The sequence below is a fragment of the Artibeus jamaicensis genome, unplaced genomic scaffold (genome assembly GCF_021234435.1).
Source record: "Artibeus jamaicensis isolate MK-2021 breed Jamaican fruit bat unplaced genomic scaffold, CSHL_Jam_final contig_384, whole genome shotgun sequence".
Lineage (NCBI taxonomy): Eukaryota > Metazoa > Chordata > Mammalia > Chiroptera > Phyllostomidae > Artibeus > Artibeus jamaicensis.
The window spans coordinates 7,975,462-8,000,806 of record NW_026521810.1 but is presented as its reverse complement, the minus strand read 5'-3'; the positions used below and the strand labels follow the sequence as shown (position 1 = coordinate 8,000,806).

General features: G+C 38.4%; 1 protein-coding gene and 1 pseudogene across 1 annotated transcript in view; both read right to left on the bottom strand.

The window, feature by feature from the left end:
• VWA3B (von Willebrand factor A domain containing 3B) overlaps positions 1 to 17,949 on the bottom strand; it is a 190,688-nt gene extending 172,739 nt beyond the window's left edge. The window contains 2 exon segments of the mRNA XM_053664701.1: positions 11,583 to 11,810; positions 17,684 to 17,949. Coding sequence (XP_053520676.1) covers positions 11,583 to 11,778 — 196 coding nt within the window. The 5' untranslated portion in view covers positions 11,779 to 11,810; positions 17,684 to 17,949.
• A 5,234-nt stretch (positions 17,950 to 23,183) lies between these two features.
• On the bottom strand, positions 23,184 to 24,527 carry LOC119055997 (PACRG-like protein; annotated as a pseudogene).
• Positions 24,528 to 25,345: the final 818 nt, after the last annotated feature.

Here is a 25,345-nt window from a genome sequence, read left to right as displayed (position 1 = left end):
TAGACTGGTTCCTAGGGCCCTATTCCACTGAGGCCAGCAAGGTAGGGAGATCAAAAATCCATGCAGGAAGGGATCATCAGGACCCTGCCCAGCCTCAGCTCTCTCACAGAGCTGCCAACAGCACAGAGCAGGAAAGTGCTGACCCTCTGACACAAATTGGCCCCTCCCTGAAACAGACAACTAGTTCACCAGAAACTATACATGATTGGAAATAAGCTGAGACAAACCAAGATGGGTGGCACAGGGGCAGGGGAACACAATTTTCCCACAAGACTGACCAGTGCCTCCCAGGGAAGACCCACTTTCCCAATTGCAACAGAAGCGCCCTCCAGAGGCAGGTGAAAGTGGTACATGCAGTGATGCTAGAAGGTGGATGTCCCACTACTAGACCTTGAGCTGATAAAAACCCAGAGATGGATCCAGAAGCAGAAGACAGAGATAAATACCAAAGTCTGCTGAGATGAATTCCATGCATTCTTCTTCAGAATTTGCACTATTTTTTCTCTTGCATAGCCCTTTAACATTTCTTTGTTTCCTCCAAGTGTATTCCAACTAATTCACTATTTTTGTCTTTTATTTTTCATTCTTTTTTATACTTTTACTTTTTTATTTTAAATCTCACATAGTACCCATCCTTTGTCTTATTCCATTTTGCCTTCTTCCTAGCCTTTTATTTTTGTTGTAAATTTTACATTTCCCCTCTCTATGTCTTATTCCTATTCCTTACTCTTGCTACTTCTCCTCCCTTTATCCTCTCAGAATCATTTGTCCTGCCCTTAGACAGCTCACAGTCTTTTTCCCTTTCTTATAGTATTCTTATTTTCTTTCCACCTTAATCAATTGTGGCTGGTTTGGCATGGATATTGCAGTTATTGCTGTTTTTCTTCAACTGTATTACTATTTGTTCACTATTTTTTACTTCATATCTCATAGGTTACTCTACCCCTTTATTACCTCCTTTTGCCTTCCTCCAGGCATTGCTTATTTGAGTTTGGAATTTAATTTTTTCCTTTTCTTAGCCTGATTCTATCCTTAACTCTAATTATTCCTCCTACTTCTATCCTCTCAAAATCATCTTTGTTTACTGTAGATATATCATATTCTATTTTCTCTTTCTTATAATATTCTTATTCCCTTTCCACCTTTATTAATCTTTGCTCATTTGCTGTTGATACTGCTGAAATGGTAGGGGGATATTTTTGTTGGCATGAGTTTTGTTTTCTGGATAGTACTGCTTTATTAGCCAGCACCTGTACAACAGCACACAAAATGTGGTGTGGGTTGTGACTCCAAGGCAGCCATCTAGAAGGGAGAACCCACCAAAGAATGAGTCATCAATAATCGAAGCCCAAGCATAATAAGAGAACCCACATAAACTGAATAAAGAGCATCCTTGGAGCATCCAGATCAGGAGATCAAAACAACTGCATCCTGAGTCCCACATAACCCATACCACAGAAGGCCACCCACAAAGACTGGCAGTCAAAGCAGAGCAATCTGAGGTGCAGAAAAAAAAAAGTCACCTGAAACAGGGAGACAAAGGAATAACCTCCAATTGAAAGGAAAGTAAGAATCCCCAGAATAAGGGCTAAATGAAATTGAGGCAAGCATTTTATCAGACAGAGAATTCAAAATATAGTTATAAGGGTGCTCAAGGAACTCAGTGAGAACTACAAGGAACTTCATGGGAGCTACAAGGAACTTAATAGGAACTATAACAGCATGAAAAAGACATAGAAACTATGAATAAGAAGCAGGAAGAAAAAAGAATAGGATATCTGAAATGAAGAATACACTAGAAGGAATCAAAAGCAGACTAGATGAAGCAGATGACTGAATCACTGAGCTGGAAGACAGGTAGAAATAAATATCTAGTAAGAGCAACAATATGAAAAAAGACTCAGAAAGAAGGATAGTTTAAGGGAGCTATAGGACAACATGAAATGTAAAAACATTTGCATCATAGGAATCTCAGAAGAAGAAAGGGAGCAAAGAATAGAAAATCTGTTTGAAAACTAATAACAGAAAACTTCCTTACTTGGTGAAGGAAAAAGCCACACAAGTTCAGGAAGCACAGGGGTTCACAATAAAGATGAACCAAAAGAGGCCCACTCCAAGACACATTGTAATTAATATGGCAAAATTTAAAAGAAAAAGAGAGAATCTTAAAGGCAGCAAGGGAGAAACAGCTAGTAACACACAAGGGAGCTCCAATAAGACCATCATCTGATTTCTCAACAGAAACACTGCAAGCCAGAAGGGTTTGGCATGAAATAACCCAAGTAATGTAAAACAGGGGCCTATAACCAAGACTACTCTATCCAACAAGGCTCTCATTTAAAATGGAAGGTGAATAAAAAAGCTTCCCCCCCCAAAAAAAGCTAAAAGAGTACTTCACTACCAAGACAGCACTGTAAGAAATGCTAAAGAAACTGCTATGAGAAAGAGAAGAAATGAAAGAAAGAGAGAGAGAGGCACAGGTATGAAATAAATGGAAATGAATAAATACTTATCAATAATAATCTTAAATGTAAATGGATTAAATGTTCCAATCAAAAGACACAGGGTAGCTGAATGGATAAGAAAACATGATCTGCATATATACTGTCTGCAAGAGACCCACCCAAGATCTACACAGGCTGAAAGTCAAGGAATGGAAGAAAACATTCCAAGCATATGTGCATGAAAAAGAGCAGAGGTGTTAATACTTACATCAGGCAAAAATAGACTTCAAACAAAAGCCATAAAAAGAGACAAACAAAGTCACTACATAATACTCGAGGAAGTAGTTCATCAAGAGGACAAAAGCATTATAAACATATATGCACCCAACATAAGAGCACCTAAATATATTTTAAAAATCTTGGAGGACTTCAAAAAAGATATCAACAGCAATTTTGATATCAAAGATATCAAAAGATACCAGTCATCATAGGGGATTTTAACACCCTGGTGTCAACAATGGATAGATCTTCCAATCAACAAGGATATTGTGGCATTAAATGACACTGTAGATCAAATGGACTTAATTGGTATATACAGAACCTTTTACGCAAAGAAGCAAAGTATACATTCTTTTCAAATGCACATGGAACATTGTCAAAGATAGACCACATTGTAAGACACAAAAAAGCCTCAAAAAAGTCAAGAAAACTGAAATCATATCAAACGTGCTCAGATCACAATGGCTTGAAACTAGAAACCAATCTCTTGTAAAACACTAAAAAACATTCAAATACATGGAGACTGAATAATATGTTATTAGATAATGAATGGGTTAACAAAGAGATCAAGGAAGAATCCAAAAGTACTTGGAATCAAATGAAAATGAACATACAATACCCCAAAACCTAAGCAGTCCTGAGAGGGAAGCTCATAGCAATACAGGCTACCATAAGAGGACAGAAAAATCTCAAATAAACAACCTAACCCAATATCTTAAAGAACTAAAAGAAGACAACAAAGCCCAGAGCAAGTAGAAAGAAGGATATAATCAGAATCAGAGCAGAATTAAATGACATAAAGACTAAAAAAACAATTCAAAGGATCACCAGGAGCTTGTCCTTTGAAAACGTAAACAAAATTGACAAATCTTCAACCAGATTCAATAATAAAAAACAGGACCCAAATGAATAAAATCAGAAATGAAACAGGAGAAATTACAACTGACGCCACAGAAATACAAAGGATTAGAAAGATTACTATGAATCACTATATGCCAAGAAGATGAACAATGTGGGTCAAATTGACAAATTTCTAGAAATATACAATATTCAGAAACCGAATCAAGAATAATCAGAATGTCTGAAGAGACCATTAACAACTAGCAAGATTGAAGCAGTAATAAAAAAAAACTCATAAATAAAAGCCATATACTGGACAGTTTTGCAGGACATTTTACAAAACATTTAAGGAAGCACTAACCCCTATCCTTCTTAAACTATTCCAAAAATCCAAGAAGAGGAAAGACTCCCAAATGCTTATGATGCCAGCATCACCCAAATTACAAAACAAGGTAAAGACACAACAATATCTCTGATTAACAAGACAATATCTCTGATTAACACAGATGCTAAAATCCCCAACAAAATATTGGCAATCTGGATTCATCAATAGATTAAAAAGATCACACACTATGATCAAGTGGGATTCATCCCAGGGATGCGAGGATTGTACAATATTTGCAAATCAATAAACATAATACACCACATAAACAAAATAAAGGAAAAAATCACATGATCATATCAATAGATGCTGAAAAAGCATTTGATAAAATCCTGTACCCTTTTATGACAAAAACACTCAGAAAAGTGGTAGTATAGGGAGCATACCTCAAGATAATAAAGGCCAAATGTAAGAAACCTACAGCCAACATCATACTTAATTGGCAAAAAGTAAAAGCTTTTCCATTAAGATCAGGAACAAGACTATAATGTCCACATTCAACAAAATGTTGAAAGTTCTAGCCACAGATATTAAACAAGAAAAAGAAATAAAAGGAATCCGAATTGGAGAGGAGGAAGTAAAACTCATTATTTACAGACAACACAATAGTGTACATAGAAAACCCCATAGTCTCCACAAAAAATTACTCAACCTAATAAGTGAATTTGACAAATAGTGGGATACAAAGTCAATATTTAGAAATTGATGGCATTTTTGTATAGCAACAATGAAATATTAGAAAGTGAAACTAGAAAAAAATCCCATTTACTATAGCAACAACAAAAAAATAAAGTACCTAGGGATATATTTAACCAAGGAGGTAAAAGACCTTTGCTCAGAAACCTAGAGTACACTGAAGAAAGAAATTAAGGATGATACAAATAAATAGAAGTATATACTGTGTTCATGGATTGAAAAAATTAACATCATTAAAATGTACATACTACCCAAAACAGTCTATAGATCCAAGCAATTACTATTAAAATACCAATGGCATATTTCACAGATCTAGAATAAATACTACAAAAATTTATATGGAACCAAAATAGATCATGAATAGTCTCAGCAATCTTAAGAAAGAAGAACAAAGTGGAGGAATCACAATAGCTGACATCAAACTGTATTACAAGGCTACTATAATCACAACAGTCTAGTACTGACACAAGAAACAGATGCATAGATAAATGGAACAGAATAGTGAGCCCAGAAATAAATCCATGTCTCTACAGTCAATTAATATTTGACAAAGGGGGCACAAGCATTAGTGGAGTAAAAATAGTCTCTTCAATAAATGGTGTTGAAAGAACTGGACTGGTACCTGCAAAAAAAAAATGAAACTAGACCACTAAGTTACACCATACACCAGAATAAACTCAAAATAGATAAATACTTAAATATAAGTTGTGAAACCATAAAAGTCCTGGTGGAAAATATGGGCAGTAGAACTTCAGCTATTTATTTAGCAATATTTTTGCCGATATATCTCCTAAGGCAAAAATAAACGAATAAAGGAAAAATAAGCAAATGAGACTACATCAAATTAAAAAGCTTCTGCATGGCTAAAGAAACCATCATGAAATGAAAAGGGAACCATACCTTTTTGAGAGACCATTATTTGCCAGTGATCTATTGGGCAAGGGTTTGATCTCCAAAATATATAAAGAACCATATAATTCAATCCAGATGGCCCATAGACATATGGAAAGATGCTCAACATCACTGGTCATCAGAGATATGCAAAATAAAACCACACAATGCCACAATATGCACAATGCAAAATATGCACAATGAGATATCACCTCACACCAGTCAGAATGGCCATCATTAATAAATCTACAAAGTACAAGTGCTGGAAAGATGTGGGGAAAAGGGAACCCTAATGCACTGTTGGTGGGAATGGAGACTGGTATAGCCACTGTGGAAAACAGGATGGAATTTCCTCGAAAAATAAAAATGGAACTGCTTTTTGACCCAGTAATTTCTCTGCTAGGAATATACCCCAAGAATTCCAAATCACCAATTCAAAAGAACTTATGCACCCCTATGTTCATAGCAGTGCTATTTACAATAGCCAAGTGCTAGAAACAGCCTAGGTGCCCATCAGTACATGCATAGATCAAAAAACTGTGGTACATTTACACAATGTACAGGGTACACAATGGAATACTATGCAGCAGAAAGAAAGGAATTCCTACCCTTCACAACAGCATGGATGGAACTGGAGAGCATTATGCTAAGTGAAATAAGCCAGGCAGTAAAAGACAAATACCATATGATCTCACCTATAAGTGGAACCTAATCAACAAAACAAACAAGTGAGCAAAATAGAACTAAAGACATGGAAATAAAGAACAAACTGACAGTGACCAGAGGGGAAGGGAGGGGGCATAACTTGGAAAGGAAGGGGAAGGGTCAAATCATAAAGGACCCAAGGACAAAGACAATAGGGCAGGGAGGATTGAATGTGGAAAGTGGTGGGTGGGTAGGGCCAGGGAGAGTAATGCAGGGAAAATGAAGACAACTATAATTAAACAATTTTAAAAAGCCTAAAGGAAAAATAAAATAAAATAAGAAAACTACAGATCGATATCTGCCAGAAACCTGCAGATCAATATCAGATGAATACAGATGCAAAAATCCTTAACATGATATTAGCAAACAGAAGTCAGCAATATAAAGTTATACAACATAACCAAGTGTTATTTATTCCAAGATACAAGGCTGGTTCAATATTCTAAAACCAATCAATATAATCAACCATATTAACAGACTAGGGAAGAAAAATCACACAATCCTTTCATTTGACAAAATTCAACAACCATTCATGATAAAAACTCTCAGAAAACTAGGAATATAGGGGACCTTCCGCAATTTGTTTTTTTTTTATTACAAAAAACCTACTGCTAACAACATGGCTGATGGTGAAAGACTGAAAGATTTCCCCTAAGATATGAAATGAAGGACATCCACTTTCACCACTGCTATTCAGTATAGTACTGGAAGTTCTGGCCAGCACAAGGCAAGACAAGAAAATACAAGGCATACTATCATATAGGTCAGAAAGGAAGAATGAAAATTTTCCCTATTTGGAGATGACATCATGGTCTACCTTGAAATCTCAAGGAATCAACAACAACAACAAAAACCTCTTAAAACTAATGAGTTCAGAAAGGTCACAGGAAAGGTCACAGTATATTTCAGTATACTAGCAATGAACATGTGGAAACAAAATTTAAAATATAATATCACTTACAATTGCTTAAAAAGGAAATATTTAGTATAAATCTAACAAGACATGTCTAAGACTTATTTACCAAAAATTAAAAGATAGCTGGATGAAGGAAATCAAAAATGTAAATAAATGGAAAGATATTCCATATTCACAGACTGGAAGACAAGAATAAGTCTACCCAATTTCAAGACATCATATAGATATAGTAGTCAAGACTACATGGAATTAGTGGAGAGATAGAGACATTGATGCATAGGACAAAATAGAGAACCCAGAAATAGCCTCATACAAATAGCACCAACTAACTGTTAATAAAAATGCAAAAGCAATTCAGAAAAGGAAGAACAATAGTATTTAAAATAAAAGATGCTAGAGCTGCTCTGGCTGATGTGGCTCAGTGGACTCAGTGTCAGCCTTTGAACCAAAGGGTCGCTGGTTCAATTCCTAGTCAGGCCACATGCCCATATTGCAAACCAGGTCCCTAGAAGGGCGCAGACAAGAAGCAACCACATGTTGATGTTTCTCTCTCCCTCTCTTTCTCCCTCCCTTCCCCTCTTTCTAAAAATAAATAAATAAAGTCTTTTTTAAAAAGATGCTGGAACAACTGGATATCCATAGTAAAAAAAAACACAAACTAACCTTATACAGAAATGAACTCAAATTGATCACAAGCTAAATGTAAGATGTGAACTATAAAACTTTTAGGGGAAAAAATAAGAAAAATTCTTTGAGACCCAACAAGACCCATACAAAAAAATGAATAAATTGGAATTAAAAACTTTTGTTCTGAGAAATTGTTAGAAGTTCTGGATAAAAAGACAAGCCACAGACTGGGAGGATATATCTGCAGATAACATAGGTGACAAAAAGTTCATTTCTAGAATATATAACAGGCTCTCAAAACTCAACTTTAAAAAAAAATCTAATTAGGAAATGATCAAAAGGCATAAACATTTAGGACACCAAAGATACTATATAGCAAATAAGCACATAAAAAGATGTTGAACCAAATTAGACATTAGGGAAATAGATTGAAGCCACAACAAAACATCACTACACACTACTGGAACAGCTAAAATTTGTAAATGGTGACAAACTATATGCTGGTATAATGTGGAAAAACTCTCTCTCATAATTACTGATTGAGTAGTATAAGCACTTCGGAAATAGATGGCAATTTTTTAACAAAACATTAAACATATATTTAACATACCACCTAGCAACTGCATTCCTCGGCATTTATCCCAGAGAAATGAAAACTTACATTCACACAAAAACCTGTAAACAATTGTTCATAGCTTTATTTGTAATAGCCCCAAACTAGAAACTACTCAAATGTGTTTTAATTGGCAAATGGTTAAACTGTGGCACATTCGTACCATGGAACACTATTCTGCAATAAAAAGAAACAAATTATTGATACATGGAACAACCTGGATGAACTTCAAAGAAATAATAGCAAGAAAAAACTGCCAATATCAAAAGCTCACATATGATATTATAGAATTTATATAAACAGTCTCTAAATGAGAAATCTATAGAGACAGAAAACAGACTGGTGGTCACCAGGGGTTACGGATGTTCGGGCAGGGTCTGTACCACAATAAAGGGGTGGCACAAGGAGATCTACTTGGTGACAGTTCTGTATCTTGATTGTGGTAGTGCTCACACAAACCCACACAAGTGGTAAAGTACATAGACTCAGTCACACACCATGTATCAATGTTAAGTTCATGGATTTGATATTGTAGTATAATTTTATAAGATGTAACCATTGGGGGAAACCAGGGGAAAATGGGATTTGTCTATACTACCTTTGCAACTTTCTGTGAATCTATCATTATTTCAGGAGAAAAAAAGTATCGATCAATCAATCATCCAAAGAAAGAGAAATTGAAATAACATCAGAAATGCTTTAAAGGAATCTTTAGGAAAAAACACCAGATAGAACCTCAAATATTACATGAAAGAAGAGTATTGTAAATATTAAATCTGTGGATTTTAAAATGCTATTTTTCTACTCAGTTTATTTAAAGACCAACTACTTTTAAAGCAAAAATTATGAGACTGGATTTTAAGATTTATGATGTACCTAAACATAAACTGCATGATGAACAATGACATTGAGGACCGGAGTGGGGTCAGTAGAGCTGTGTGTATGTGACAAGGCTCTCCCATTTCACAGCGGGGCAGGGTGAACTTCTAGCAGGAGGTGACAAGTTAAGGATATAATCACTAAAGCAACTATTGGAAATATAATCAACAAGTTATACCTAAGTCTACTGAAATTTTAATGAAAAAATAAGAATGAAATTAGATGAAATACTAAAAATATTCAGTTTACCCTAAAAGAAGTCAGGAAAGGAGAAACAGAATATAAAGAAAAAGATGAGACAAATAGAAAACAAAAAGTAAAGTGTTAGACCTAAATCTAACTATGTGAATTATTACATAAAACGGAGAGAACCAAACACTTTAAGACAGAGATCATGAGACTGGGTTTAAAAAGGCAGAATTTAAATATAGAGACTACAGATCGTTTGAGAGTAAAAGACCACAAACATGCATGCCATGTGAAAACTAAGTGTAACAAAGCTGTGCTAATTATAGTAACATTAGACAAAGTAAATGTCAAAATGCCAGCTGAGATAAAGATGAACATTTCAAAATTAATCAAAGTTATTAAACTCTGTCAATTCATCCCCAAAATAAGACAATCATAACCTGTATGCGTTTTACTTGAACAACATAAATAAATAAATAAAAGTGAAAAATTATTTTTTCAATAAAAAAAGTTCAAACTGAACTGACAGAACTAAAGGGAGAAATAGACACATCCATTAGACAAAAAAAAAGTCACTAAAGGTATCGAATATCTCTATCATAGTATCAACAATCTTGGTCCAATTAACATTTACAATTACACATTAAAAACTGCACAATACACATCCTATCAAGTGTGTGTGAAATGTTCATCAAGAAACAGGCTGAGCTGTAAAATGAACCTCAGTAAATTTCCAAAGATTAAAATCTTATATTCTCTGACCTCAATAGAATTAAATTAGAAATCCAGCAAAAATAAGATATCTTTAAAGGTCTAAAATATTTGAATATTAAACAACACGTTTCTTAAAAAATGAATCAAAGAAAGAAGTTACAATAGAAAAAAAGTTTTTGAACATCATAATGAAAGCACCACCTATCAAGACTTGTGGGATTCAGCTAAAGTAATGCTTGAGGAAATGCTTATAATTTTAAATGACTACATTAGAAGAGAAAAAAGGCTTAAGATCAATTATCTATGTTTCTACCTTTAAAGCCAGAAAAAGAAATTCAAGTGAAACCTGAAGTTAGTAGAAGGAAATAAATAATAAAGATCAAAGCAGATATCAGTGAAATAGAAAACAAAAAAAAAGAAGAAAAATCAACAAACCCCAAATTTGATTCTTTGAAAGGAGTTATAATATACCCCTAAAAGACTTGTCTGGAAAGAGCGAGAGACATGAATTACTATTACTGGTAGTAAAAGAGGGAGATTACTACAGATTCCACAGGCATTAAAAAGGAAATATTAAGGGAATGTTAAGGGAATATTGTGAATGACGTTTTGCCAATATACTAAAAAAAACAAAAACAAAAAACACTGACGAAATGAACAAACTCCTTGAAAAAACACACCTTTCCCAAATTGGCAAGATGAAACAAAAAACTGAAGAGCTATTCAGATTTTTGTCTATTACAGAAATTGAATTTCTTATCAAACTTTTCCTACAGACAAAACTCTAGGCTCAGATAAGTTTCACTGCTGAGTTTTATCAAATATTTAAAGAAGAAATAGTACCGCTCATATATCTACAACGACATCTGAACATAGAGGAGGAAGAGTACATATTCCCAAACATTTTATAAAGCCAGCATAATCCATAGTCCTCACACATTGCCACACTTCCTGTTGGAGGGCAGTATTCATGGCAGTTGAGAACCAACACTCAAACCAATGTGTTTAGGGAAGAACTGGACTGCAACATAAGGCAGGCCACAACAGGAAAATAGCACACTCTTCCTGAAACTACACATGGCTATTGCTTCCATCAATGACCTCCTAAAGGTCCTAGAGGTCAACCCCCTCCCAGGGGATAAATACAAATAACTTCTATTTCATTTTTCAAAAAGGAAAGAATGAAATTAAGCATAACTAATATTTAATGTGTGGATATATGTACATTTATATAATATACACACATTAGGGTGCAAACATTTTTTGCCCACAAGGAAGTGAGATCAAAACAAGCTCAGAGACCCACCATTTTTGAGGGACCTACAAAACTAACACGGCCTCCTCAGAGGCTAACAGGCAGCGTGCTGGCTGGGTTTTCCAGCCAACATTGTTCTGTCAGTACTCTACCTTCACAGTGTGGAAATCCAATTTGTGACAAAATCTGTTTCAAGGTCAATCTGTTGCTCTTGAGCCCATGCAGTTGGAGCCATTCCTCAGATGAGATGAGACTCTGCTTGGCCACGTCTGTTTTGGTGTTGTTCAGTCCCTCTTGCCTTCGAAGCTGCTGCTCAGAGGTGGTAGAAGTTGAGCCTGACACCTCCATCTCTGAGTTAGGAGGTCAGTCACCGGGACCTCCTATAAAGGGAATTGTCAAACTCAGAAACTTCCTGAAAACTTGGCAACAATCTAACATCAACAGTGGATTAGTTTAATATAAATTACAGTGCATTCATGCAGTGGAATTCTATCTAGAAGTTAAAAATTAAAATATAGATGAATACCTGTTGGCAAAGTAGATATCCGTATTTATTACTAAAAGATATCCATAAAATTCAACATCCATAGGTAGTTATCTATATACACGTAGAAAAACATTTAGAAAGTCCTACTCTAAGAGGTTTACAATAGTTGTCTATGTGTGGTGGGAATGTGGGACTTTTGCCTTTTCTATGTTGCTTAAATTTTTGCATTATTTAAACATCTCTGAAACATGATTTTTATAATAGAAAAACACAAAGCTTTTCAATTTTGGAAATAAAGAATCACTCCTTAACCTTTATTACACATCAGTATTCCAATTATAATCACATGCTTCCAAAGAGGGTAAAGAGCATGAAACCTAAGAGTCTGCACACGTGTCTGCATGTTGAGTGGCTGGCTGGAACACATGGCCTCACCTTCCGAATATTTTCTTCTCTAGGACTTCAAAGTTGGACCAAAATGTTCTGGCTTGTGCAGCCAACTGTTCTAGGACCAACCGGACCCAAGGCAGTATGCAACGTATTAAATCATCTAGACCTGCCTAAATCTAGGCAGTGTATGCAAGAGGAAAGGAGTGGCCAAAGTAATGCCATCTTAACCTGCCCACCACAATTTCAGGAGGGGCCTGATAATGTGTCAAAAGAGTACAAAGCTCTGCTTTCTTCTGTAGTCAGTGTGCAATGCATATAAGTGAGTTTCCTGGAAAATAATACTTTTTAACTTTAGAACTACCACCTTTTCCCATTGTTAAAACTTTGTATTTTTCTGAAAGTCTTACATGAAATTTCAAACACAGAAATCAGCTGGACTCAAGCTAAGATTTTTGTGAAGTTAAAAGTACCAGTATTAGCAAACAGTTTTATGTATATTCTGAGTAGTATAGATTGAATCCTTGTAATAACCTTATGAGACAGGTAGCCCTACTATGATTCCCACTTCACAGATGAGGAAACCAAGACTGAGAGTACTTAACTAATTTGCCCATCATCTCACAACATGTAGATGCATAACCTCATGAGATTCCAAACAGGTCATCTGGCTCTAGAGTCTAGAACACAGAATGTTTTGTGGCTTTAATAATAATAATAACAACAACCAGGAAGCTTCCACTTGTTGGCCAGGACTTGGGATGAGCTTTCTATATGTGCTATCTCATAAATTCTTCATAACCATATCAGTCACATACTATTAACACCCTACTTACAATTCAGGAATCAGAAGCTTCAAGAATGTAAAGAAGTTGTTCAGGGTCCACAGCCAGTAAGTGGCAGAAGCAGGATCAAAGCCATTTCTTAATCACTCTTCTACTATTATAACTGACCAGCTCCAGCCTGGTCCTATTGTACAGGCCTACCAATGGTGTGCATTCCAAGAGAACTGCTTTCTCTTAGGGCTCCTGGGTCCTCACCAAAGACAGAGCAATAACTTTTATTCTCAGAGTTTAGGCTCAATAAGCTTTCTGGTTTGTCATTTTCAAGTTTTGGAGGATGATGTCCATTTTAAGGTTTATGTGAATTTGCACTGTCTAGGTATGTTGAATTCCAAAGGTACACAAGATCTTGCCTTCTTCCTACAAGGGTTCAGTTTGATGAGAACAATAGTATTTGGACAGTATCATATGGGAGTGGGAAAGCTGAGAATGAAAACTCTGTGTAGGTCCATTTCACTTCATTAGATGACTTCCCCTCTCTACCGTGCTAATGCCACCTGTGTTCCCTTACTCTCAGGGCTACTGCAAGGAGCAAATATGGCAAAGCAGTGTTGTGGACCGCTCTGCCTGGCTGTAGGAATTGTATCTTGACCCCTTGTGGTTAACAGTGAGGGAGGACCTTTGGAATGCGAGCCCCAGGAGACAAAGCTTGTCTCTGGTAGCAAATGCTGCCTCAGTTTCCTCTCCCTGCACCCAAAGCTTGGTCGGAAGTCAATGATAGGTAAGACCCCTCACAGTGGAGGGCAACCTAAGCCAGACTCCATCACTTGGGAGGCCTTCATGGAAGAACTCGGGGGGGGGGGGGGGGCGCTGCAACAAAGAGCAATGGACTCTCGCCCCACCCCCCACCATCGGCTTTGACATAGCCCCAGTCCCCATGTTCTCTGGGAGAAGCAATTCCTGGATCTAATCCCCTTAAGCCTGAATACCTGATGGGGAGAGGTGCAGCTCCTTGCCTTGCTAGAGTGTGTCCTGGGAGAAAAATCTGGCATCACAAAGACTTCCTAATAAGCCTGTGAAATCTGCTCTGCTAAGAGTGCTGTCATTCATATGTTCAGGGTTCAAGCAGGAAACCCTAAAACTCTGTTCCTGACAGATTCTGAAGCCCTCAGATTTCTTTGAAATGTTACCTACTGTTTGATCCTTGCCGCCCTGTATCCCTGTGTATTACAATCCAATAAAAGGCCCTGGAGGAGGGGCCTCGAGGCCTTTTTTTCCCTGGGAGAAACTGGCCACTGCTGGCCTTTTTCCCCTGAAAAACTGGCCACTGCCCACAGCCTTTTTCCTCTGGGAAATGGCCACTTCTTCTCCCTAAGCAGATCACATCATGTCTCAGTCATATTTACTCTCATCCATGGCACACGGGGGGACTTGCTAGGAAAGTCACCCCACAATGCAGGAATTCTTCATGGATGGGCACTGAAAATATCAGAAAGAGATATATACAAATAAATTACTTAAAATCATTGTCCTTTGTTTCATATAGCCACTTTTATTCCAAGCATCTTTTTACCCCCAAGCCCCAGTCATACTGAGCTATGAAGTTTTAGTTCCTCCTACTTCAGAACCAAAGAACATGAAGACTATATATGCTCCCCCTTTCTTTTTGAGATCTGTCCAACAAAGACTGACACTTACATTTGGCCAATGGTTCCTGCAGAAACAAAAGGAAGCTCAGAATAGGGATTTTTTACTATTTATTTCATCATTTCCAGTTAATCTTTCTCTTTCCCAAAACACACTCACCCACCTTCTATATTCTTACTAGAGGAAGCTATATGCCCTAGGGTAAAAAGGGGAACATAGCTATATTCACTATCCTAAGAACACTAAACAGAAAAGAGGTTTCAGAAGAGTCCTTAGGTTTTGTTTTTAAGCTAAAGGGACACATTCTTGATTCCAAAGACAAGACATCTGAATCCTCCAGCTAAGGTGTGTGCCAGTCCCTTTTGCACTCACATGGCTTTAAAAAAAAAATGAAAAAAAAAAAAAAGTCTGGTTAATGCTATTGGATCAGAGAACCTGAAAGTCATTCTCAAATTTTGACTCTTACAGCTTTTTAGCTGGAGAATACCCACATTGTGAGAAATGAAACTGGAAAACTAAACTTATCCAGGGAAAAGAGGAAGGAAATGAGAAAAGGCATCTCCAACAGAAGGGATCCTTCTCCTCAAACAGGAAAAGAGCTCCTGTGTCAGGGCAAGACAGCTTGCCACAACCGTGCTGCCAAGTGACCTGACAAGCAACCCCTCCAACACAGCGCCCCGGCTTTCCCTCCTCCAAGGTGGTGTCCTGTGGTTCTCCTGTGTGCAATCTTAGCCTTCAAGGCCAATTTCAAACCCTGATGCCCCTATTAAGCCTCTCCAGACCCCCTCACCAACTTTCTTCAGCCTCCACCTAAGAAAGCCCTAGCTTTTGCTGTGACGCTATACTAATGTGGCCTTGAATTCTTCAGGTTTGTTCTCTCTAGTCCAAAAGAAGTTTCAATGACTACAGGGACAAACTATATGGATATCCTCAACACAGTATATACAGTAGGCATTTTGCATGAATGTTGAAGTTGAATTAAATTGATTACTCATAATTGAACAATAAAAATTTTTAAATAAAATAAAGACATCGAAATGATGAATTTTGTGCAGCCATTTTAATATTCAAGATGGAAGAAAATACTCAACATTCTCATGTATTATGCTTTATTATTTCAAAAAAGGTAAAAATAAAACTGAAATTCCAAAAAAAAAATTGTGCCGTGTATGGAGAAGGTGCTGTGACTAATCGAATGTGTCAAAAGTGGTTTGTGAAGTTTCTTGGTGCTATGACATTTTGGCCAAATAATTCTTTGTTGTGTTGCTGTCTTGTGCATTGGAAGATGATTAGCAGTAGCCCTGGCCTCTGCCCACTAGAAGCCAATAGTGGGAGATAGCTGACATACTCAACATATCCAAATCAATAAAGTTATTGGTGAAAATGAAATGAAAAAAGAATTGCTGAGAACCCTGATTTTTTAAACAAGGCAAAGAATTCACATTTTAACAAGGCTAAGATTAGGAAATAGATTGTTTAAATAGAAATATTATTTTTAATATTACTGCTGCTATGACTGTTAATATTATTCAGGATTTCTTCATCTAAGGTTATTACAAATTGGGAAAGAGGAACCAGAAGTAAGAAACAACAAATCCCAGTTGAGCACTGCCCTAAGTGCTCTCCCAAGGGTCAAAGTTGTGAAAATAGGAAGGTAATTTCCTAAATAGAAAGAGAAAGTGTGGCAGGGGTGGTGGTGGGGGAAGGCATTGGGGGGAAGAAGAGAAAAGGAAGTCAAAGTCTGATTAAAGTAGGGGCCAGAAACAGGGTTTGGGGGGGAATGTCCAAAGGCCCCAACCAAAGGGACAGGATGGAGCTCCATGTGCAGCCAACTCATGCTGCTGAGGTCTACCCATGCAGGGCAGCCAAGAGGTGCCCTGTGGCTGTCCTGAGAGTGAGTCCTATGTGGTCAGAGGTTGAGGCACAATGCCCAACTTGAAGTCTATTAATTCATCTTAAACATTTCCTATTTCTAACTGCTTTATTACCAATACCCAAGACTTCCTATGTCCTTGTTAAGTCTCTTTAAAAAAAAAAACAAAAAAACACAACCCTGGGCTAGATGGATATATCTTGTGATTTATGTGAGTTTTCAAATCACTGTTTCCAAAAGAAAGCAAGCTGGATTGAGGCCCCATGGGTACCCGCTGTAACACTCCCCCACCCCATTCTTCTGCCCTTAAGGGGCAGGGTTAGGCTGTGCTCATCTACACAAATAATGAGGGCAGAGATAGAGTGAAACGGACCGTTCTGTGGTTAATAAAATAGAGCCAAGAAAAAAAAAATCTGAGAATAAATGGGGTGCTTCCAGGGGGAGGTCATTGCTGGGGGGGAAAAAACAAAACAAAAACAAGAGCTCCCAAGGAGATGAAAGGAAAACGTCCAAGTGGAAACTAAATATAAATTTTATGCCCACATAAAAAAGAGCAAAAGAAAATGGGACTTATCTCAGTGATGTGCTTGAGAAAACCATACACGCATGGAGGAATGAGAGGGAGCCGGTGGCCTTTCCAGGCCAGAAAGTTGTAGAAAGCTTTATCCAAACAGATGGCTCTGAGTTTTAGACTATTCGTATTGTGATTATTTCTCAGAAATAAACTTCTCCTGGTGCTCCTATCACCTTCAAAGCCCAAGCAGCCTTCTCCTTCCTACTTCTGGCCTATCACACAGTCAGAGCTAGGAAGCGAGCTGTCCAGCGCTAAGCCTTGCCGGTAAGTAAGGTGTGGTGGGAAAAGCAGAGCTGGGGGGAGGGGCGGGGCTGGCCCGGGTACCTTGTTTCCCGCCCCGACCCACGAACCAAACAGTTAACTGAGTCGGGTCAAGTCAATGCGCTTTTCTAGGCCAGTTTCCACAACTACAAGCGGGGGCAATACAGCTTGGAAACTATTTCCAAGATTGCCCTCCGTGCCTTGGAGGGTCCGCGGTGGAGAGGAAGGCATACTGCACTTACTAGGCATCTGCCAGGTGAAAAACAGGTGGGTCCCGTTCAGCAGCCGCCCTCCCAGCCTCCGCCGGCCAGCGGACCGGAGAGGGAGGGGGAGGGACGCATTCCTCTGGGCGATAAGCAGCGCCCCCCTAGCGCGAAGAGTCCCCGCTAGACGCCAAGGCCTTCAGCCGTTCGATTTCTCTTGTGATCAGAGAACTGGTCGCTCTGCCTGTTGACTACCTAGGCACCGCGGTTGCTGGGACAGCACCAATCACCGCGCGGCTCCCGGAGCCCAGCCTACTTCCGCAGCGCGCGCCCGCGGGGGCGGGGCCGGGGGCGGGGCCAGGGACTGGGTCGCGAAAATCGGGCCGGGCTCCCTGGCAGGTTCTGAGCGGCGATGTGCGCACGCTAGCTCACTGGGAGAGTGGGTCTGTCTTCTGCACTTGCTGTCACCGGGAAAGGCGACAATGGTTGCGAACGTTAATTAATTAAATTAACAAACAGACCAGGCCGAGTAAGGGGTCCGAGCGCGAGCCTATCACGGAGGAAGGTGCCAAAGATCGGGAGGCCCGCACGTTGTAGAAAACGTTAGCACTAACTTTTGTACTCAGTTTTCAGCGTGCAGAGCACTTACTTAAATTTTCATATCGACGCTGTGTAGAGAGATTTTCTTTATTTTACAGTTTAGAGAAAGAAGCTTAAAAAGCTGGGGCAGGTGTAGGTCACTACCAGAACAAGGGTGGAGCCGAGACAGGAGACACCTTGAGCTGCAGTTTTGGAGGCAGGAGCTGCAGTTATCAAAAATACTCTTTATCTATTAAACAAGAATTCCTATAGGCATCACTTTCTTCATTCAGCTTTATTTTTAACCCTTATTTTAGCTTTTCCTTTTCAAGTACTAAAAGAGCTCGAAATATATGCTTGTGATATTTCAGTTACTGGTAAACAAAATTGTCCTTATGAAAAGCTTCTTTAAATCCTTAAGATCCCACAGGCAAATATGGTTTTTAGTGTATTAAAATGTATTTTACATTTTAAAACTAAAGAAGTGACCAAATTAGCCCTGGCTGGTGTGGCTCAGTGGATTGAGTGCCAGCCTGAGAACCAAAGGGTTGCCCATTAGATTCCCAGTCTAGGGCACATGTCTTGTTTGCTGGCCAGGTCCCCAGTAGGGGGCGCACGAGAGGCAACCACCCATTGATGTTTCCCTCTTCTTTCTCCCTTACCTTCTCTCTAAAAATAATTAAATAAAATCTGTTTTTTTTAAGTGACCAGATTATTTCTAGGGTTTTGAGTCAAAGATCTAATAAAACATAGTTAATATTGAAATTGAATAACTCTGTCCCAAATAAGAATTTATTTTTCCTGCATTCTTTTAATACCTTTATAACTAAAAAGTACTGAATGCTTTGACCTCAGGTCACAAATCATTCCATAAAGTTATTTGATTGTGTACCATTGGCCCTGTAAATTACACTTAACCTCATCATCAAAAACAAAAGAAAAAAAAACAGTACTCAAGATGCTGTTGAGTACTGGAGGTCATGCAGTAGCCATGACTACATGTGCTGCCAAGGCCACATTAATCCCTGTTGTCCACGCCCTACTAGACTAATATTTCTGTGTCACACGGGTGACTTAGAACACAGATCATCCACACAGCCAAACCCACAACCTCTACAGTCACGCCGGGCAAGGCACTCCTGTCCCCGCCTTCACCCCACGCATTCTTCCTTCCCTAGGACACTTGCCACTTACACAAGTAGCTACAGATGACTCTATGTTTCTGTCAGTTAGGTTCATGTGCCTATAAGCATAAGTTCATATGAAAATGTTAACCACTAATAAATTGTAGACAGGTAATTAATTGAGCAGAAGTCTAGATCATTTTGAAGTGTTCAGAGCTGATAAAGACAAGTTCAACTAGCTACAGGATGATTCACCTCATTTTTGTTTGTTGAGTGGTTTAGAGTAGGAATACCTTAAGCATCGTTGTGTGATATACCACTGTACTGCACTTTAACAAAGTTGTTTTGAATTTACATCTAACAGGTAATTTGTATCCTAACCTCAACCTCAGAATCGACATTTCTCCTATCAGACCTATCCTTAAAATAATGTCTAACCTGAGTTTACCATTCAGAGCTTAGATTATACTTTCAGTCTCTTTGCCCCCTGCCCACAACTCAAACTCCCCAGCAGAGAGACTAACCTGGTCCCTGACTCTGACCACAGGTATCTTTACTCAGACCACCACCTTCACCTGGATTACCACAGTTGGGAGCCACAGCCCCCAGGTCTTTCAGGGTCAGCCCAAGTTCTTTTCTCTTCACAAAGCCTTCCATGGACACTCTAGCTCCAATAATTTCTCTCCCCCTTTCAGTTGTCAGTATCACACTCGGCAACTTTGTACTGCCTTGGGACAGCCCTTACATTGTTAGTGGACTGTTTACAGGTTGAATGTTTTTCTTTTTCTTTAAGTCTATCACTAGCACTACTCAGCCTTGTGATCATGATTAGAATCTTAGGGGTTGGGGAATAAAGGCGTGATAAATGAAATAAAAGGAGGAAAAGCAATTATCCTAAGCCTACTACAAAAACTGAAATCAGAGAACAGTAGAATGTTCATTTAAGGGAATTATGTATATTAGAAAGAGTTGGAGATAAAAATAACAAAGAAGCACTCCTTCTGAAGAGGAAAGAACAAGGAAAGTGGGGAAATAGAGCAACTAAATCAGGTAGCAGTCACTGGTGAACTTTGATTGGCACTATTGGTCCAGGGTGTTTGGCTGTCAGGGGCTGCCTGAGAGAGGGAGTTGGGAGATTGAGGGATGGCAAAGCCTAAACAGACACTTGTATATATTGCCACATTCTTCAGTTCAGTGTTTATTATTTGTCAAGTGAATTCAGACCTGTGACTCTTACATCTAACACCTTTTGTGAGGAATAGCTTTTAGGTATAATTGTTCTACCCTTGATGATGCAGTGATGATCAGTACTTAAAAATAATAACTAAAATTTATTCAGTGCCAGACAATGTTCTAAACATTTCAAATGTATCACTTCATTCAATCCTTATGAAAGCTCAATGAGGGAAATACTATAATTATCCCCATTTTATAGATAAACTGAAACACAAGAATAAGCAACTTCTCCAACGCCACTCAAGCTAGTAAATGGTGGCTCCTGAATTTGAACCAGGCAGCCTGTCTCTTAATTACATGTTGTGTTGATCAATTGTTGGTTTTAGTTTTCTCCTAAAGAAATTTTTTTTGTCATTTCAGTTGTACAGAGTTCACTTAGAACTGGATATTAATGCCACAATGGAAACCTTGCTGGATTTGACACCTCACATTTCAATTTAAATGGCATAAAGCAGGTCTATTTTCTAATTACTGTTCTCTCCCACTTCCTGTTAAATAACACCTTTGTAATGTGGTATGCTTCTAAATGAACTGGATGACTTAATATCTACTATCAGATCCCAGTAGCTAAATTAAGAAGAATTGAACACCAGGCATTGAAGGACAAATACCATATGATCTCACCTTTGACAGGAAGCTAAAGAATAAAACAAACAAGCAAACAGAATAAAAACAAAGACACTGAAATAGAGAACAAGTGGGCAGTGACCAGAGGGGAGAGGGAAGGGAATTTAAGGGGAAAAAGGGGGGAGGGATTTTGAGGAACAAGTGTGAAAGACACAGGGATGAGGACTGGGGGGGGGGGGGTGGGGTGGGATGGGAGAAATAGATAAAAAAAATGTACTTGAAAAGTAACTAAATAAAATTTAAAAAAAAAAAAGAAGAATTGAACAAAAATATTTAAACAAAAATCCCTGAACACTTGGAAATTTAAAATTATTTTTAAAAATAGATACTTATACTACAAGCTGCCAAAAACAAAACTCCTGGGATGAGATTTTCATTATATGGAAAAGATATTCAGGAATGAGCCTGCATCTTGCCTTGGCCTGCTTGTCCTCTTCCTGTGGTTCCTGAGGAGAGGAGTAAGCACATCTGACAATGGCAGTGGTCATAAGGCATTTCCTTATTTTAGGTCCTTCTAATCCTAGTGCATCCCAGTAGGGGCAACCCAGTAAGGGCACAGAACTGAGGCACAGGCTAGGAACTCTTTTCTTCTGAGCTCAGAAATGTCTACTATTCCTTGCCAAGCCAGGAGAGGCACATGTGTGGCACTGCTCATGTGCGAGGAAGAGAGAGAAGAGGCTCTGCCCACCAGAAGAGGTACACTTTGTTCTGGCTGCCCTCTTTTCCCCTTCGAGAAAGACATAAGAGCCACAAGAGAACCACACCCAGGTATATGTCCTAATGCTTGTAAACTCATCGTCATCAGCATCCTGGAATCTGACCAATTAGGTCGGTATTCCCACGTCTTAAGGAGTGAAGAAGAAAGATAATAACATTAGAAGCATTAGGACATTCTCATTGATGAACTGAATTTTAAAAATCCTATGAAAACTACAGCGAATTGAATTTAACAGAATATATTTCAAATCATTGTTTTTTGGGGGGTGGGCTGGGATGGGAGTAAAAGACAGAAAACTGTACTTGAACAATAATTAAATAAAAATAAAATAATAAAACATAAATCATTGTTTTAAAATCTGGAAACGCACATAACTTTCTGCCATGAAATTCCACTTCCAGGTTTCCTTGAGAATACACAAGTGTTTCTGTAATAGCAAAATAATGAAAGTCATCTGAATGTGATCATTGTGATATGATAGCAGTTTAAAGGAATAAATTTATTTGTTATATGATAGAAAGATCTCCAAGATCTTTCAAACCAAAGAGTCTACACCAGCCTACAAAACAAAGAGTCACTGGTTTGATTCCCAGTCAGGGCACATGCCTGGGTCACGGGTCAGGTCCCCAGCGAGGGGGCGTGCAAGAGACAACCACACATTGATCTTTCCTTCTCTTTCTCCCTCACTTCCCCTCTCTTTAAAAATAAATAAATAATTAAAAACATTTAAACTAGAATACTCTGGAAAGCAATTTTCCCAAGCATTCTACATCATAAAATACATAGTTATAAATAATAATTAATAGTAAATTTACAGATATCTATAGCCCTAATAAATATAAAATCAAGAAATGGCAAAATATGTAGAAATAAGTGTATAGCTACAAACTGATTCTAAAAGGAATGTTATGAATAAAAAGCACTAGAAAATAAATACAAATACATCTGCTGTGAAACCAGTAATGGTTGTTTACACAAACCATACAAATACAAAAAATAAACCCCACAAAATTATACTGTTAAGACCTTTTAAAAATAGCTTTCCATCATTAACTATTCTTTTTTGTTGTTGATTAACATTTACTATGATTCAGTGGAATTATGTATATTCATCTTAAACCAGTAAAGAATGAATGGCATCTGTAATTTACAAAAGAATAAACTGAAATTAACCTGAAAAAGTTCCATAGGTATCCATGGTCAGCATTTAACACCTGTCACCAGGTAGTTAGAAGATTTTGGTCGGTTCCCTTCTTCAACAACCTATAAAGCAATATGTTGTAATTTTAACTTTGATGATGATAAGTCTTCCACTTGTAAGCAGGTGTTTCAGATGGTTATTTAGAGAAGGACCAACAACAACACTTCATTGTACCAGAGCATTCAATCCTCTTTCCAGCACTTCATCATTGGAATGGACCAGAACTGCCTTTAGCACTGGAATCAGGTTAGGAAGCAAAGGCGCAGCTATTTCAGGAGCACCTTAGACCAAAGTAATTCTCTAAAATCCTCCTTTGACACAAAAATATATGGATGTTTAGTCTCTCTCAGATCCTCGGCTAAAGTAATAAGAAGATCAAAGGGAAGATTTTCAGGGCATTCTTACTATAACCTGTGTTTCACTGAACCATGGACAATCTGCAAGAAACACCTCCTTGAGAGTATAAAGCTGCCAATGCAGAAGGAGCTGGTGACTGTTCAACAAACAAGTTAATTGTTTTAAAGTTTATCACTTGGTAGAGAATGGACTTTTCCTACAGACTCAGGAGAACTGGTTGATGATGAAGATTTGCTCCCTTGAACTGTAGTCCTCTTATTTATGCACTTGATGGTGTTCTTTGATCATAACTGCCTGTCACTGTATTCCTCACCTGTACATCTCCATAGCACTCTGATTTCTGTGTTGCTTCCTCTTTATTCCACCCCTCTTTCCCGCTGCCATCTGTACACCAGCCGCCAACTTGATGGGGCTTTTGACAAGTGCCCTCTCCCCCAACGGATTTGATGGCACATGAGAATTGTTGACTTTTAACTGCGGTAAAAATTTAAGCAAAATTCCCAGGAAGTCATTATCTAAATGACACTTTTTGTCTTTTGAAGTCCTCTTTAATTGAAAGGATGGTTTTAAAAGAGTGCCTACACAGTAGATTTCTCCCCTCTGTGGAGAACTTTTTCAACTTCATGATGAATACAAGCTCTCCTTCCTTGCAAAGGTGCAAGCCTCAGTCTTTAAGGTCCCATTGCCCTTGGACCTACCCAAGATGCTGATCCAGACAGAGGGATAGAGAAGAAATCAACATCACCAGCAGCCACATTCTGGGACCTAGTCACAACAGAAATCTTCCCCCTAACCCACCGAGATTTGACTTTTAAAATTGGGCAATGGGAATACAACTTAAACCTGAATGGAAAGAGGTCTTTGTATCAACTTCTCCTGGAACGTTATTCTCCCCAGATAGCCACACGACACACTCTCACCACCTTAAAGTCTTTGCTCAAATGTCACCTCACTAAGGCCTTCCTTGACCAGGGCACTGGAACCCACAGACACCTCCCTCTTCCTTGGAACTCTCTGCCCATCTTCTCTGCTTTTCTTCATAACACACCGTGCCACCTAACTTCTGTAACTTAATGTAGCATATTATCTGTCTCCCTCTATAGGATGTGAGCTCTTGGAGTGCAGTGACTTTTGTCTCTTTACTGCATATTTGCAGGACCTAGAAAAGTGCCTGGCATGCAATAGCTCCTCCATGCATCTTTGTAGAATGAATAAAGATGTGAGGAATCTAAATCCAGTTGATTTCTTTTTAAAGCCTATTTCAGTAGGGTACCCACTTTATCAAACTAATTAAAATTAATAACTTTTACTAGATGACCCACATCAAAAGACCTATCTTCCTCTTAATAAGTACAAACAGGGGATCAACTGTCACCATTCAGTAGAAGTTCTAGATAAGTTACAATGCTGCTGGCTGCTATAACAGGCAAACCAGAAATATACACTGGGCCAAACACAACGGAAATTACTATCTTATTCATATAAAGTCCAAAAGTGATATTTCTGATCAGCAGTTTCTCCAAGCAATGATCTAAGGACCCAGACTCCTTATTTCTTCTGACTCCACCATCTTTATCACTGACTTCCAAGCTGCTTGTCTTTTCAAGCCAGCGGAAGGACAAAGAAGGCTGAAGTGTGGCAGGAGAGGTTTCTATGGGCCAGACCTAAAAGAGGCATTTATCCCTTTCACTCAAGTTCCACTGGCTAGAATTTAGTCCCATGGCCACACTAACTACAGTGGAGGCTAGAATATGAGATCTAGCTGTGTGCCCAGTAAGAAGAAAGAAATTTGGAGGAAAACCAGACAATCCCTGCCACACACTCTCGTAACCAGCCTCCTCTTAGCATATTCAAAAGAT